Source organism: Melozone crissalis, unplaced genomic scaffold (assembly GCF_028551555.1).
Source record: "Melozone crissalis strain CALT ecotype California unplaced genomic scaffold, PUWL_Pcris_2 ptg000068l_1, whole genome shotgun sequence".
NCBI lineage: Eukaryota > Metazoa > Chordata > Aves > Passeriformes > Passerellidae > Melozone > Melozone crissalis.
Genome location: NW_026535846.1, coordinates 10,587,207 through 10,604,398, shown reverse-complemented (window position 1 = coordinate 10,604,398; position 17,192 = coordinate 10,587,207). Strand labels below are relative to the sequence as shown.

Sequence of the window (17,192 nt, the reverse complement as noted above, 5' to 3'; positions counted from 1 at the left end):
CTGTTGGCAAGCAGCCTTCACATGGGCCATATAATGATGAGCTTTATTGGGTTCAACAGGTCCAGCAAATCAAGCAGGAAGTGGCCAACTCCACACATCACTCACTGCCATCACCAGACAGGATCTCTGGGTCCTTTTGGATGACAAACCTAATACAAGTGCACATCTCATCACCAAAGTATTCATGCCCTATAACTGGATTATCCCACAAGGCACTCTCCTAAGTCAGTTACAACTTGATTTGCCCATATTCACTACATACAAGCCTCAAAAAAAAAAAACCAAACACTCTTCCTCGTGATAATGTGGAAGAGGCTGCATGGGCATGATGGAATCTACAGTACAGGAAATACTCAACAATACACTTGACTGTGCCCTGGATAACCCAATCCACAACCCTCTTGCAACAGAAGCCAGAAGCCTGTGATGTCTAGAAGACACCTTTGACCTGAACCTCTCCATAACTTGGTATTTCCACATACAGCTTCTTCTTTTCCATTATACTTTCAAGGTTCACATATCCTGTCATCCTTTCAATCATTCTCTATTTTAAAATGGATAAAATGGCAACAGAAGAATTAGATATATTCCCTTCTTTAACAACTATTTTATTTGTAATTACAGCTCCTCACACCTACTCAGATGTAAAAATCTGTTTCATTTCTGAAGGCCTATTTGTTAACAATACAAAATACTCTAAGCAAAAGCATTTCTTTTCCCTTATGCTTTCACTCCACAGTTTGTGTATAGAATAAAAATATCTGCAGAGAAATTTTAAAGAATTCAATGTTTATAAAGTCTATCCCATTGACTGATACATACATTCCTGCAAAAAAGTAAGATTCTTGCTGCAGCCTTGTATACTCAACATTTCTTTGAACAAAGTTCTTAAAATTCAGAGCAGAAGCTCCCAATACTTTGTGGACAGTGGTCTTATACAATTATCCCAAATTAAAGCACACCAATAAAGTATAAATTGAGCTTTACAATGGACAAAATAAAGCATTTACTAAAGAGATGTCAAACCACTCACAATCAGGACAGTGCATGGATTTCAAAAAAATTGAAGATAATGATTAGCTTTCATCATTGTTGCTCAATTTCTTCCATAAGACACTTTTTTACTCTGAAACAAATCTGTAAATTCATAAATGCATTCCTGTTATATTTTTCATTAGTTTAATCAATAAAACAAGTGTTGTCTTACCATATCTTTTTCTCCTGAAGTAAAACCCTTGGTGATTCATACTTACCATTGCCTTGGAGACTGCTTGATTAATTAATGTTTTCAAGAAATCAAGTAAGGCATGCATTCCCTATATTCCCAAATTAGGGAGGATAACTTGCAGTTTCTAAGCAATGAAGTCTGTATGGAGCAGAGGTGATCTGTAGTGTATATGGAGTACATCCATAATTTTACAAAATATATAGATTTAAGTGTTGTAAATACACAAAATAAAAGCTGCTGTTTAGTTTATGCTGACACCAGATTCTGTTGTTACACTTTTAAATCAGCCATGATGTAGCCATTACTAGTTCAAATAGCTAGTTAATTGGCAACAACTCTGCATTAATACAACTCAGCAATAGAAATTATGTAACTTACCAAGTTATGTGACTGGGGAAAAGCATATTTTGTGAGGAGTTCAAATATATCTCTTCTACTGTGCCCTTCTTGTTTTAATGCAAACCGTAAATTCCTCATATCCTGAAACAAAGCCATAATTTGTTAGGTGAACCAAAGCTGTAAGATGCTTCTCTCTGTACAAGTGCTATATTATACACTAAACATGATTTAGAATCTGCTTGTAACACACCTCAAACCCTTGTGAATGTTCAGGTTTATTTCTTATCCCATAAAATAGAATAGAGTGTAAGAATTGTACAAATACAGCAGTACCACACTCTGTGTGCTGCAAACAATCCTTTGGCATGAAGCATCAGAAATGGCTCTATTTGATTCACTAAAGGGTCTCATGAGCTATTGAAAGTTTGCAGGATGGGAATTACTCTGTTTTTGAAAGAAAGATTTGCCAATAACCTGTGTAGAATACATTGTTCCTATGTTCTCATCACTGGTGTGAAAAATAACAATCTGTGCATTAGCTGCTAAGAATCAAATGTGCACACACTCAGTGAATCCAGTTAAGGACTCTGAGTTATCCACTGGGAACTCCCCTATGACCACAGTTTTCCATGGTGACAATTTTTTGTGATACTATAAATATATTTTTTACATAAACTTTTCACTGGCTTTATAGTTTACAAAGACCTTGTTTGAGATGTTCTTCAAAGACACCAGAATTATTAAAAATATTCATTTTAGAACAAATGAAATAACAAAGCAGTGCAGTAATAATGCCCTAAAATACAACTTTACAAGGTTGCAAAACCTTGTCAATTAGTGATCTGGAAAGCAAGACCAATCCCTCTCCTTGCATGCAGGTAGGACAGTTAAACAGCCCCTCATACTGTTAAACAGCCCCTCATACAAGTTATTTCTCTGTCCAGTTTCAAAAAGCTCTTTTTAAATTACTCCATAAGCATGTACTTTCCCTTCCTATAAATAGGTAATCACTGACGAAAAAAACCCTCTAGATTTCATTTCCTACTGAATTATTGGGAAGTCTTACTTTACAGGTTATATCTAATCCATAAGAGTTTTCTCCTCTGCTTGAAGCTCCTCCCATTTTTTCAATCCTGGAAATTACCCCCAAGGGAACATCCAATATCAAAACTGGATCCTGCAAGAAAAGTTTGAGTAAGGAAAAGATTAATGTGAAAAGAAGACTCAAGCAAAATGTTCTTATGCATTCCAGAATAGAAAGCAGACATGAAATACATACAGGAAACAAAAGCATGTTTCTGCCTTTGAGCCTCCTCTGCCAGCATGTTATGAAGTCTGTACAGTCACTCTACAGCCTTGAGCACCATCCAGTTTAACATGCTACAAAAATATTTCATGCCTTGTTCAGTATGCAGAGAAAACAGTGGCAACACCCTAAGAGATGCCTTCTGCTCCACACTGATTGCCCCTGCTGGTCAATACTGCTTTAGTGATATACAGCATAAAGCAGAGCTCAATGAAAAAACACATTACTACTACAGTTAGCTACAGCCAGAAAGGCCTCAGTTCAATAGTCCCAAATCCTTATTAAAAAAAAAAAAAAAACAAAAAAACAAAACATTATGAAAGAGATCACAAGCACATTTTATTCTCTTCCATGTCACTGCTTATCAAACACATTACCACTATCCCCACCCATATAAGGTTCTACTGATCAAAGTATTTTTCTTTTCTAACAGTAAGGACAATCAAAGTCTTGGTTTACTGAGAGCCATTTTAAGAACTATTGCACATCATTAGTTACTGCCCTTGATCTATCACAGATTAAAGTGTAAAGGGAACAGCTATCAAAAAAGCTCTGACAAACAAAAAATAAAGGTATCTGTTCAGTCTAAGCGATTAAACTGTAATTTTACCAGGCAAAAATCACACTTTTACAGCACAATCAATTTTAAAGAACTTATATTGTAATACAGATACCTCAGTGGGACAAAGGCAATTACTATTTAGTCATTATAGAATTAAGATATGGTTATTATTAACATTACAGACCATTTCAAGCAAAAAGCCTCCTATGCAATCCCACAAGCATATGTGTGCCAAAACTAAAACAAATGAACTGGCCACAAAATAAATCAAAGGCAGTGGGGGGGAACAGAAGGGAGTTTAAAGCCAATTTATCCCATGAAGTAATTGTGGCATGTTACTCACATTTTCCACACTTCTGAGGTACAGCCTGTAGTTTGTGATGTACACTCTTCCTTTAACTGGGCCATTAAATGGACACATATAAATAACATCCTTGTCTGTAAGAAATGTAGTATTTCTTAAAAGATTGTGAAAAGACGAAATGAGAGCTGAGGACAGTATTACTTCAGTAGCAGTAAAATAAAACAACAGAGGTGAATTAATTTAGAAAGTAATACATCTAAGTTTTATCTTTAATTTCTGAATTATTAAGAAAATGTGAAAGACTCATGTACTAAACTTGTCCAAATTAAGTGCACAGCCTTCCCTAGTTACATTTGTGTTTTCTTTCTAAGCACTACACAGGGGGACAGAACAGGGAGTACTGTTATTACTGCACCACAGTCTATTCACCACCCCAGAACAAATACATTGTTGATAGTATTACACCACTCTGTAAACAATTCTCTGCTGGAGTAGTAGTTCAAGTTGAAAAGTGTTTAGGGAACTCACCACTCTGCAGAGAAATGTTACATTTCAATTTGAGGCAATTAAACAGAGTAGGGCCATCAGTGCTTCAGCAAGGACAGCAACAGAACAAATACTAACACATACCACTCAAAAAGATTTAAGTGCAGCAATGCAAGCACAATCACAGAATTGTTAAGGCTGGAAAAGATATCTCAAGATCATTGAGTCTAACCATGGCATTAAAGACTTCCATTTATTTCCTCCTGTCCACTTATTTCTTTAGCCCAATCTATTTATCTGCCTTCCACAAAAAGGGCCCTAATCCAGTGCAGTGCCCCAAAGCACAGACAATTTCCATAAAGATCACATCATACATCCATCTTAGTCCCACACCCTCTCCCTCACACTTTCTTCCTTAAAAACAAAACTACTTCCTCTGAATCACCACAAGCCAATCTTGTTCACAAATGCACCCAAGAAATCTAGGCATAGGGGAGAAGCTGCACAAGTAAAAGACTCCAACAGAGACTTTCATTCAGGAAGAGCCTCCATCAAGAAAAGAAAACTACACAGTACATTAATCTCCCTCATGCTACAGTGTATGTAAAAGCCAACAAGAGCAGAGAAGCCCTGCTCGTGCCCTCTTGTGTCAAGGAAGCATAAGAAGGTACTTTGGGAATTTACATTTAGGCTTAAATTCCACAGCACTCTACAAGGTATCAATGCATAGTGGGTAGAACATAGAATTCTCTTGACTTCAGGAAACTTGGAGGAGCTCTCATCACTCAATATGTCCTGATTAATCTGTAGATGCAATCAGGACACAACTTGCAATTTCTTTCTATAAGAAGATCTGTCCTGTGTAGAAACCAAGATTTTAAACACTTAAAAGTTGTGATACGTAATAAAAAGCATCTTTCACAATTTCTTTGAAAAACTCCTGACATTTCAGCATGACTTACCTTGGCCCCCAGCCCAAATTACAAAACAATTCAGTAAGATACAAGTGTTTGTATCTTCAGACTGCTGAACATCACTGCATCAGGCACCTACTGAACTTCATACCTGTGACCCTGGTCTCCCCTGGCAGACGAGGTATTTCTTCATTTTGTTCCCAACTAGTTCCATCTTTTAGATTCTAAAGAAGAGAAGCACAACAGCACATCAAAGTTATTTACAATTTCAAGTTCCACATTAAAAATAAAACCAATCAAACTTAAAGGTAATTCCTGCATGGGAAAGAACAGGTCTTGCCAAAGTAGGAATTCACAGATTGAACCAAAACAGGAAAGCACACAACTATCTTACAATGCAACTATGAAATGTTTAAAGGTTGAACAGATCTGAAACATAAGCAGGTTTTACTCTTTCCCTTAAAAGAATAGTCAGTTATTTGTATTCAGTTGGAATTAAACCTCTATACTACAAGTTCTCTGGAAGTTGTATGCATTTATTTTTCCAAGAACATTGGGCTTGGAAGAACAAATCAACTGCAATTACTTAAGCAATGTACTCACAACTATCACACACAATCTACTGTTTTCTTGCACCCTGGTTACATTTTCTTCAGCTGCACAGCATTAGAAAGCAGAGGGACACATCACTTATATTGTTTCAATATATTTTTCACTCTAGATGAACATCTTAAAACTGAGCCAGACAAATATAGCAAGGTATAATTTAGCAATTGCAATACAGAATCAAAGGCAACAAAGTGCCCAAAATTTTCAGGAATGCCACAGAATATTTTAAGGTAGAAAGTAAGGAGAAGAGTAAGTACATTAGAACTGATTTTAAGGAGTTTCTTGTTAGCTATGATAGCAAATACTTTGCCCATCCACTCCAAAAGATATCATCTCAGTTAACTGCATTAGAATTTTAGCAATAAAAGTAAGTTTACACATTCAAGAAGCCATTTAAATGCTTGTTTTTCTAACCAAATATGCAAGACATTGCTCTCTGGGAACTCTGATGTAGAAAACCAAAATATGGAAAAAGTTACACTTACCTGTTTACTTGAGGAGTTCTCCAAGGAGTTTGAATTATATTTAGATGTTGATGATGAGGCCATGCCGGGTATCTGACAAGTAAACACAAATTGAAGACTTAAACTACCTCCTGAGCTGCAAGACTATTTCCAGGAGAGATTTTAGACTTTTGAGGTCCACAGGTGGACATGAAGAACTTAAAAGAATGTTTTGCAAGCTACCAGTATTTCAAAAAATTACACAATCCCTCATAATTGAAGGTTACTATTCAAAAACATCCAAATCTAACAAGAAATTCATCTCTAGCTTTGCAATTGGCTCTTATTATAAGGAATATTCTGACTCAAGCTCTCTAATGGAATTCCAATGTTGGAATACAAGTATTGGTTCAGTAAACAGACATTAGAGTGCTTGTTTTAAGTCACTGTATACACACATTGTGAAATGCTACCTACTTGAAGTATTATTGCACAGCTCTTGAAGTCACAAGCATGTCAATACACTCATGTGGTTCAAGTTTAAAAAACACAAGAAAAAGAAGGACTTCCACAGTACTTTTCTGTTTAAAAACAATCCCCCATTTCCTAACTGAAGCTGCAGCTAGTACACCAAAAGAATGAGGGTACAGCCTTCTGCTCTGAACAACCTTCAAGTATTTAAAGGAAAAGGATGTTCTTAATTTTTTAAATGGTATTAATTAAAGACAGAACCTTGTGTGACAGAGGATTCATCATCTTAATTTCACAACACTGCACAAGGGAATTTTAGAACTAACACTGGGAAAAACACTTCCCTTTCACTACTCACACACCCTTCATCAACTAATCTGACATCACACAGCAGTCTTGAAGAGATGCTGTTTGTTTGTTTGGGGGAGAAAAGACAATTACAGACTACAGAGTCTTTGCTTCTATTACACAAATCTGTAGTCTTTAAAAAGCACTCTCTCCCCTCTCAACATGGGAAAGTTTGGCCATATCTCTGCACCATGAAAAGCAGCCCATGTTCCTGTGTCACAGGAGGGCTGACAGTGACACTGCAACAGTCCTGTGACAGAGACACATTCAACTGCAAGAGGAAAAATGCTTTGACATTACTGTACCAGCACACCAATGTGTCTGTGCAGGAATAAAGTGGAACACCACATTCTGTGGGTTCTACAGGGTTGTTATCCAAGTCTTTCATCTCTCATTAAGAGCACAGAAAACTTGACATTGTGTTTAAAACTGCAATATTCAGTGATACAGTTTATCAGTAAAAAATCACATCCCTCCACCAAAAAAAAAAAAAGGAACAGACATTCAGCTGAAGAAATGAAGACAAAAAAGCTTTGAATGCCACAGAGCCTGTGTGACCCTGCACACAGAGGTTACTGCCTCCCTTCTGGGTGTCCAGCTATCTTAACTTTCTCCAAACATTGAAACAGAGGCCCTGAACTACTTTTAGGGCAATGCCAACAATTTCAATGAAAAGCTATTAGCAATCAAAATTAAATCATCATCCTTTCAAACTACACAGAAATACTGTTGCAACACTGGAGTCTAATATTTTGCCCATAGAGTATTAAGATATTTTCACAGCTTTTCCTTCCTTGCAATATCTTACATACTATAAAGTAGATTCAACTTCTGCTATATTGCCATGCCAACTTGTCAGCATCCAATACTCGCTCAGATAAGATTCTTCAATTTATAGAAGTTTAAGATTTTATAAATGTAAAAAGCATATTTACTCAAAGTTGTTTTAAAAAAAAATTCCATATGAAGTGTCCTTTTTCTATATTTTAAATGAGAAATGCCAGGTGAGACAGCAGGCCCAGTTTTTCTATGTCAGCAGAGACCAAATAACTGCAGCTTTTAACTGGTGCTCACGTAAATTTAAATTAAGGCTGCACCAACCACAAGAGACAAGTGAGCACAAACAAGCCCTAGCAAAGTGACTTTTAAAGGATGTGACAGCCCTGAATAGCTCTGCACTGCAAAATGGAAATAGTGACTGCAGCAGGTCCCGGCACACCCGAGCTGGCTGATCTCACACAGCTGCTCCAGCAGCAAAGGCTCAGGGAGAGCCCAGCAGGACCTGGGCACTCACCTCAGAGCCAGCCCACTGCCAGAGCTCAGGGAAACAAAAACTGCTTTGGACACTCCCCATGCCTCCAATCACAGTGTACTCCTGCTGCTCACACAGGGAACAGCACCCAGTGTTTCAAAGGCCTTCTGTTTGCTCCTTTGCTTTCTTTATTATTTCCTTCCCTCACTGCACAGCCACTAAGTTTGGGCTGAACTGCAGCACTACATGAGGTGAGTGAAGATTCTGAAACAATCTGACTATAATTCACACTGAGATGTGGAAAAGTTAAAATATATAGGCAGAGATCCTGTCAGGTTCTCAGAAAAAAATTCTCTTTGAGGAAGCTGACAACACAGCAGGACAGAGCTCCCCTTCCCCCCACGCTGCCACCCCACCAGGCCACTTCTAGCAAACAACATGTGTGTGGTCTTGCTGCAGATGTTTATGTTTCTGTGGATGCAAGTTTACCTTGTGTAAGATTCCCCCAACTCTCCCTGAGACCCATTTCTTTAAACATACTTGAAAGTGAAAATAAATTCATTATCTGTCTTCAATTTCTATAGAAAACTTCACTCTAGAATTACAACCAACTACTCTGTTTCATTTCCAACACTTCAATGATGCAAATCAGACTTATTCAGAGCTAATCAAGTTGAATAAATATGTAATGAAGATAAGGTGTTATCTGTGACAGTATTTTTTAAATCCATCAAACATTTTCACTAAAATTAATGCGAGTTAATTTCATCAGTATGCAAGTGGAAGAATACTTCTAATGCTAAAAAATTTTGCTTTGAAATCTAGTCATACCTAAAAATCCCAAATACTAATAAGCATATTTATAACCACCCACATTTCCATAAGTAAACTAAGTCCTAGTAATTAGTTACAGAGCAGTCATTCGACAGCATTTAGAACAGTGTTTTGGACCCCAGTACAAGACAGGCATTGATAAATTGCAACGAGTTCAGCTGAGGTTCCCCAGGAGGAGCAGAACATGGAGCACCTGCCCTCCTACAGTGAGAGGGTGCAGGAGCTGGGAATTGTCCAGCCTGAAGAGGAGACAGCTTCAGTGGGGCCTCACAGCTGCTCACTCAGCCTCTGAGGCACTTGCTGAGAAGGCAGAGCCAGGGTCTCCAAAGTGCTGAGTGACAAGATACAACAGAAATCAAAACAAACTAGATTCCAGCTTGATTTCTGGGAAAATAGAACAACAAAGCCCTTCTTTTGCACTGTAAGGCAGGCAGGCTGTGAAAACGGGCCCCAAGGAAGTTGCAGTCTTCAGCCCCAGAGGTTTCTAAGACCCAGCTGGATAGGGCTGTGAAAAGCTGGTTCTGGTCCTGCTTTGAGCAAGAGGTTGAACTGGAGGCCTCCTGAAGTCCCTACCAACCTGGATTATGCCTCTGTGATCTTCAGACAATAGACAAGATTAAGTTCTCATTAAAAGGGTCTATCAAACAAGGACACACCCTTAAGGAAGTGGACTTCTCTATAACAAGAGAAAACAAGTTTTCAAAAACATTTAAAACTAACATGAAATACTTACTTTTTTTAATATTATTTCTTAATCTATCTAAGTGTAGAAGCAGCTTCTGGCAGTCACCCAAAGTAATACTGCCATGAACAATTCAAAAAAACATACTCTACCACACTCTTAAAATAGCTACAACTTTCTCATTATCACAGAGCAGCAGTAGTCCTTCCACACAGGGAGACACCTTTCAAGTAGTTTTCCACTGCAAGCACATTTATTCCCCAGTACTCATGTGTACTTCTAGACTTGCACAAAAATTGATAACCATACAAAGCTCAGCAGCTGAACAGGAAGAAAATTACTCTGCAAATTTAAAACAAATCAGGCAACTTTGTTTGTGATATTCTGCAGTTAGCAACAGTTGAACATTGATTCCTGAATCTAGAATAGCAAAGAGACAAAGCAATTTTACTGGATTTAACTTGAGCTGATAAACAAAGCCTTGTTAAAGTTAAAAGTTATCAGAACTTAATATAGTAACACTATCAAGAAATGGAGGCTCCACTGATCTTATAATAACAAACTACTTGCAATCAGTGTTTTCATTAAACATGATATTTATACTTGTGCTTCCTAGCATTGATGGGAATGGAGACACAGCAATGTTTGAAAGGTGTGCTGGTAGAGTTTTCCTTGTTATAGTAACAATATACAGAGCCAGTGTGAATATACTGCCTTGTGTTTCCCATACAAAACTAAAATCATAAAATATAAGTCCTAAAACCTAAGGCACAACTGTCAGAACCACAACTGCAGAGATGAGGTAATGCACAATAGGTAGGATTTCAGAAATAACATACAGAATAGCACAGAACTTCAGGAATTTTTAAGTATCAAAGTTAGGCTAGGATAACTACAAAGGAAAAAGGCAAGAAAAGTATTTCACTCTAAGTATTAAGCAGAAAAGAACATAAATCCTTTACAAAAAATATATGGAAAAGCAGCAGTCCTGAAATGTCAAGTCAACAGCAGCATCTAAGTTATCAGAGTCACCAAAGTAAGCACCAGCATCCTAACACTAGTAAATACTTATTTAATCCAATGAAGTCAATTCATCTCAGTAAAGCTTAATAAAATTTTAGGATAAGATATAAAGACATACAGGGGTACAAAAAAAGACAGAAGAATGATCTAAGGCAATGAAGGCAGTTTTCCAGACATCAGGTGTCCCATACCAAACAGCACCAACCAAACAAAATGAAACACAGTAAGACAACAGTGCCACAACTAACCAAGTCCACAGAAATAAATACATCTCTTTCAAGCTCATTTAACCAGTTGTATTTTAGCACAAAGGAACTACAATCAGAAACAAAGGTAAGGTAGCAGAAGTCTCCCAAGTTACAATGCTACAAAAAAAAGAAACAGCATAAAGCAGAGCATTCCAATTTCGAGAAGTTAAAATATGCAAACAACTAAAACCCCACAGAAAACCCACACCAGAGAAATACTTGCTGATATATATTTCCAAAGGATAGAAACCCAACAACAATTTCCTGCAATAGTGAAAGATACCAGTGCAGGGGAGATTTAGAAACAACACTACTTGGGCTGGAAGGGACCTCTCTAAGTCATCTGGTCCAATCCCTCTGCAATGAGCAGGGGCATCTCTTTAAGTACATCAGGTCACTCAGAGCCCTGTCCAGCCTCCCCTCAAACATTTCCAGGGATGAGGCATCCTGTCTGAGCAACCTGTGACAGTGTTTCAGCATCCTCCTGAAAAGCTTTTTCCTTTAACTAGTCTAAACTGACACTCTTTTACATTAAATCATCACCCTTGTCCTATCAAAATAGGCCCTGATAAAAACCTTGTGCCCATCTTTCATTTTGACTCCCTTCAGGTACTGGAAAGTGCTACAAGGTCTTCCTGGAGCCTTCGCCAGGCTGAGCATTCCTGACTCTCAGCCTGTCTTCACAGGAGAGATATTCCAGTCCAAGATCATTAACCACAATGATGTTGTTTGTGCTCTCTTATCTCAACTGGCAGATCACAGAATCTCCTATTTCTGCTTCACCATCACTGCTACAGAGTCTGAAATCCTTCCAAGCACAACCTCTTTGTAATGCAGGTCACAGCCCCCACCTTTCCTCAAGTGGATTCTCATGATTCTGCTGATCTGAGACCAGATTATGCCACTAGTGGATCTTCTCCCTTAATGTCTAAATAACTTTGCCTATTCACATGTACTTACTACATCTACATTTTCCAGGGAAGCCATATGAGCTTTCAAGTCTCTCTGAAAGTCTTATCACATCAAGGTGTAACCAGAGCACACAAAGCAAGCCAGCAGTGCAAGCCTCAATGGAATACTGTCCACACAAAATTTATCTGCCCTTCTGCACCAAGGTTCCCAAGTCAGTTAAATCTAATTCATCAATAATCACTATATTAAAAAAATCTGTATCCTTCAAAAACAGTATCACAAAAACTCTCTCAATCTGAAGCTGTTTGCTGAGCACCAATTCTACACCAGGCTTCCCATCCCTAAGGAAAATGCACTCCAGAATTGTTGCCAATTCTCTGCTAAACTGTACAGCAGCTGCACAACTCAACACAGACTGATGATTTTGTTTGTCAAGAGCCAGAAATGCTCCCTCTCCCAGAAAAAGCATTCTCTTGTTCCCTAATGAGCCCTGCATTTGACAGGTCAGTCATTGTCCCCAAAGGATTCAACACAAACAAATCCAAACAAACAAAATTCACAACAGTCAAGTGACTGCTAACTCACCAAACCAATTACAAGTGTGGCAGCTGCCTGCCCACTCAGATTGTACAGGCTCACTACAGTAGGGAGTTTTCAGGATATTAGAAGGAAGATCTCATACTAACAATAGCTGGTATCCTGACAATGGAAATCTACAAATGGCAGCAAAAGAAAAAATTAATCAGAAAATTTCTCAGTGCCACCAGATCCTACACACTTCTAGGAATACGTTCCTCAAAAGAAAAACCACTTGTAGTCTGTACATGTAAGGCAGGTATTGAATACAGAATAGTTGGAGGAAGCAAAATATTTTCAATTCTGTCTTGATTGGTATTATTCCTGTCTGCATTTGAAGTTTTTTGCTTTGCTGTCTTAACGTGGAATTTAACTCCCACCCTATTTTTAAAGTAAATCACAACTTTCAACAAGACCCAACATAAATGTCTATAATGTTACTTCTTCTAATTATCAACCCAATTGCTTACTCCTTTCATATTATATTGAAAATACACCTTAGGGTGTCATCCTAGCTTTCATCCTGGCAGCTTTCTTTTCAGAGAATTACAAGTCCTCTCACAAGGAGAGGTGACAGAGTAGAACACATGCCATCATGGATCTGATAGTTAGATAAGTTTTGTGCTTTGTATCACCATTACAAATAAAAGCAGCACCTTCTTTAGTAGAAATACATATAATTATTTCCTAGGGCCTGTATACCAGCAATAGTTCTATTCCTTGCAATCTATGCTAACAATCATTTCTGTCCACTTGTACTCACTTATTACTAATCTTGTATTTGTTCTATGTGTACTGCCTTTCCCTTGCCATGATTATTGTTTTTCCTGGACTGCTTCTTAACATTCATTCTGGTAGCTGAGTTCTAAAGTGGAAGTTCAGTTCTCTGAGTGGATCAAAGGAAGCAGTTTCCCTCTAACAGCTAAATCTACCTAGATTAGATGGCATGACAGAAGTGAGTGGGTTTTTTAAGAAAGCATTTGTCAGATTACCTCTAGAATCAACATTACATCTGTAAGAAAGCTATGCCTGAAGGCTGATCCGTGGCTTTCTAAACCCACCCAGTCTATTTTCACTGCCTCTCATCCCCTGCAGGGAATGCATACCTCCCACATTGTCAGAAGCTGATGCAGTTGACAGGAAAGCCTATGGGACAGCACACACAGCTTCCCAGTCTCCTATTAAGAAAGCCTTCAGTTGCTCTCTGCTCATTCTTCTTGAAAGACATCCCCTTAGGCCACTGTAGTTCTGTTGCTAAAGATCTAAGTGATGATTCCACAGGAGAAATGGAAATTGCATCTGTTATGCAATGATACACTGTATTCAAAAATGACACTGTAACAGTTAAAAACACATCCCCCTACTCAGACTTTCCTCCCAACTTTCCTCTAAGAACATGTTCAACCCATCAGACTCATCCTCTGCCATCTGCTGTTTAGTTCCTCTTCCACTACATGAATACTCACAATGCCAAGGAGAAAGTACCATTCTGAGCTGGTCTGCACTTTAAAAAGTACATTAAGTGGACTATGATTTTATAGACTATGACAAAGTCATTTACAAATCATTGCTGGATTCCATCCCTAAGAAAGGAGACACTGGGACTACCCTGCCCAATGAATGGCCCTAAGTCATTCACAGGGCAGCACCACACCTCTGGAGGTGCTCTCTTTCAAGCAACAGCAGGGTCTTTGCTGGGCATAAAAACCTGGATACTTCCCACACTGATGGGTCCAGTGACATCCCAGTCTGCTGTACAGCCTTTCCACTCACTGCATGCACTAACATGAGTTACTTAGATATGGCTGGGAAAAAGCACATTCTATCTTACACAAAAGTGCACTACAGTCTACTGAAAGGCACTTACTTTTGTTCTCTCTTGCTCAGAAGTGTCCAGATTCAACCAGTCATTTCAGTTGTATAAAATACAGATGCCCACTTCAGTGTCAGATGTCAGGTAACTTGGGTTCATTCCTTCAGCTTTACAACAACATTTGAGATTTTTGCTGTAGCTGGCCCCTAACAGGAATGGAACAGGTAGGAAGACATTGTTAGCATTGCCAGAAAATTTCAATTGACATTACTTTTGAAAACTTCAGAAAGGAAGCAAAATCCCAGAATAGTGCTATCAAAAACAATCTGGAGAAAGGAAACAAACAGTACTAGCTCTTTTTATGTTCTACCTTATGTCAGGATGTTTGGAATCAAGTAGGTAGAATTGAGAACTTTCTCTTCTAAAACTGGTTTTAAAATGTTGTTAACCAGTTTCTTTTCCCAAACATACTTAGGAATGTCTTTCATATGAAAAGCTATGCAAAGTCAGAAGCAATAGACCATGAAACAAAAAACTTATTTCTACCCAATTCAGGTTCTTAGAGAAACTAGTATTTTGTGTCCTTTGAAACAACTCACACAACACCCACAGTTTTACAGTTACTTATTAAATCAGCTGTGCAGTCTGAGTTAACTCTGTAACTCTACATACAGGAATACAATAGCACAGGGTTTGATCACACTTGATGCTACATGCCCATGTCTTCAGTGAGAGTGTTTTCTCCAAGTTTCCTTCTGACCAAGCACAGAATGATAAGCAGTGCAAAAAGGGAGAATTCTACATTTTATTGAAACCAGCTCTATAGCTCATCTCCTGGGACACTTGCCACACGATGAAGTCACAGTGTCAGAAATTCTGTGTGTTAAGGCTCTGTTAATAACTGTACAGCCTAACCTTTTTAACTACCTAAATAAAAATTAACTTTAAAAAGAAAACTGTAGCTAGGAAGAGGTTCTGGTTTCACATCATACTGTTCCTGTACCATCAGATACCTGGTTCTTTGAATATGGCTAATGATAAACAGATTTATGACCACTAGCAAGCAATGGGCACAATTCCTGTCCCAGAAAAGAAGCTGTGCCATAGAGCCAAGCTACTTTTTAAACACCCAGTTTTTGTCAGTGCCTATTGTGGCAAACAAATCTACAGACCCACCAAAAAAAACATTCTCACAATTTTAACACTGAGTTTGCCTATGCTGCTTTTATAGCACTAAGGTAGCACTGGGGTTTTCTGTGAAAAAAGCTAACACCTTTCTTACGCTCTTAAAACATGCACATCTGAAAAAAACCCACACCAACAAAAAATCCACCAACCACACAAAGCAGAAAACATGCCTTTTGACTGCCACAACACAAAAACCAGCAAGAAGATCTGTTATCTTCAAGAATAATTTCGTGCTTTAAACCAACTAAAAAGTTTGCTCTGAAATGAAAGGTTTCAGCTCTTCAGTCGTGAACACTGAAAGAAGTCACATGCCTCAGAACAACATTTAAGCCGGTCAGAAATGAACACTACGGCGGCTTAAAGGTCTGAAAGCGAATCAAGAGCGCTCGGGACATCGCAGAGAGGACTGAACAGGAAAAGCAAAAATTACACTTCAGAGGTGACTTTGCTGAGCCCCACTTCAGGAACATCTCGCTCCCAGACGGATGCTGCACACCAGGGTGGGAATCAGGAGAAGCCGGAGCCCAGCGGCCACAAACAACGCGGGCAACCGAGCCCCGCCAGCCGCGGGCCCCACCGACACTGCCCGGGGCCACAAACGGGCCGGCCACTGCCCGGGCCCCAATAACACCGACAACGCCGGGACCCCGCACCGGCACCCCTGGGCCCCAATGACACACAGCAGCCCCGCACCGGCACTGACCGGCACCGCCGGGCCCCAATGACTCACAGCAGCCCCGCACCGGTACCCCCGTAACACACAGCAGCCCCGCACCGGTACTCTCGGGCCCCAATGACACACAGCAGCCCCGCACCGGCACTCACCGGCACTGCCGGGCCCCAATGGCTCACAGCAGCCCCGCACCGGCACTCACCGGCACTGCCGGGCCCCAATGACTCACAGTAGTCCCGCACCGGCATTCCCGGGCCCCAATAACACACAGCAGCCCCGCACCGGCATTCCCGGGCCCCAATGACTCACAGCAGCCCCGCACCAGCACTCACCGACACTTCCCGTGCCGCCGCCGCGGGCCCGAACACGGCGCTCACGTGACGGGCCCGCGCCCCTCCCACACCGCGGGGGCTGCCGGGAGCTGCGGCCGCGGGGCGGGGCTGTGGGGAACGGGGCGGGGCCTCACGGAGGTCACGGAGGGGCGGGTCCGGTCACCCCTGGGGGCGGGGCTCCCCGAGGGGCGGGGCGGGAGCGGCCCCTCAGGCCGTGAGGGCGGGCGGGGCTCCATGGCGCCCTGAGGCGCTCGGGGCTGCGGCTGCCGCCGTCCCCGCCCCACAGAGCGGCCCGAAGGAAACATCCGGGGAAAGGGGAGGGGAGGAAAGGAACGTGCGGCCAGAGTGAAAAGGATCAAGCTGATGGAGTGATCAGACACCCCAAGCATTCTGGATACCCTCTGGACACCAATGAACACTATAATAAAAGGAGTAAACGATAAGAATAAACACTGTGCTGAAGGAAGTAAAAGAATTGGTGATGCAAATGGTATAATTAATGTAAAATTAAAATGAAATTTAAATTGTCCATAAAATGGCCTGTTGGCCCTGCACAGGGAGCAGCTGTGTGTGTCTGGAGGGCAGGGCGGAGATTGGGCACTCTCTGTGGCCTGATGGTCTCTGCTCGCAGGAAAGGGGGTTTGTGATA

At 40.2% G+C, this 17,192-nt stretch overlaps 1 protein-coding gene across 3 annotated transcripts in view; it reads right to left on the bottom strand.

The window, feature by feature from the left end:
• The window catches only part of MTM1 (myotubularin 1), a 42,518-nt gene extending 25,906 nt beyond the window's left edge, over positions 1 to 16,612 (bottom strand). For 2 of the 3 annotated variants that reach the window (XM_054289667.1, XM_054289669.1), the window contains exons 1-7: positions 16,544 to 16,612; positions 14,405 to 14,556; positions 6,234 to 6,305; positions 5,291 to 5,363; positions 3,779 to 3,873; positions 2,634 to 2,744; positions 1,607 to 1,708 (exon numbers count right to left, since the gene is read on the bottom strand). In XM_054289667.1, coding sequence (XP_054145642.1) covers positions 1,607 to 1,708; positions 2,634 to 2,744; positions 3,779 to 3,873; positions 5,291 to 5,363; positions 6,234 to 6,296 — 444 coding nt within the window. In that variant the 5' untranslated portion in view covers positions 6,297 to 6,305; positions 14,405 to 14,556; positions 16,544 to 16,612. The remainder of the gene's footprint in view (positions 1 to 1,606; positions 1,709 to 2,633; positions 2,745 to 3,778; positions 3,874 to 5,290; positions 5,364 to 6,233; positions 6,306 to 14,404; positions 14,557 to 16,543) is intronic. The other variant, XM_054289668.1, reaches the window with a different exon arrangement.
• Positions 16,613 to 17,192: the final 580 nt, after the last annotated feature.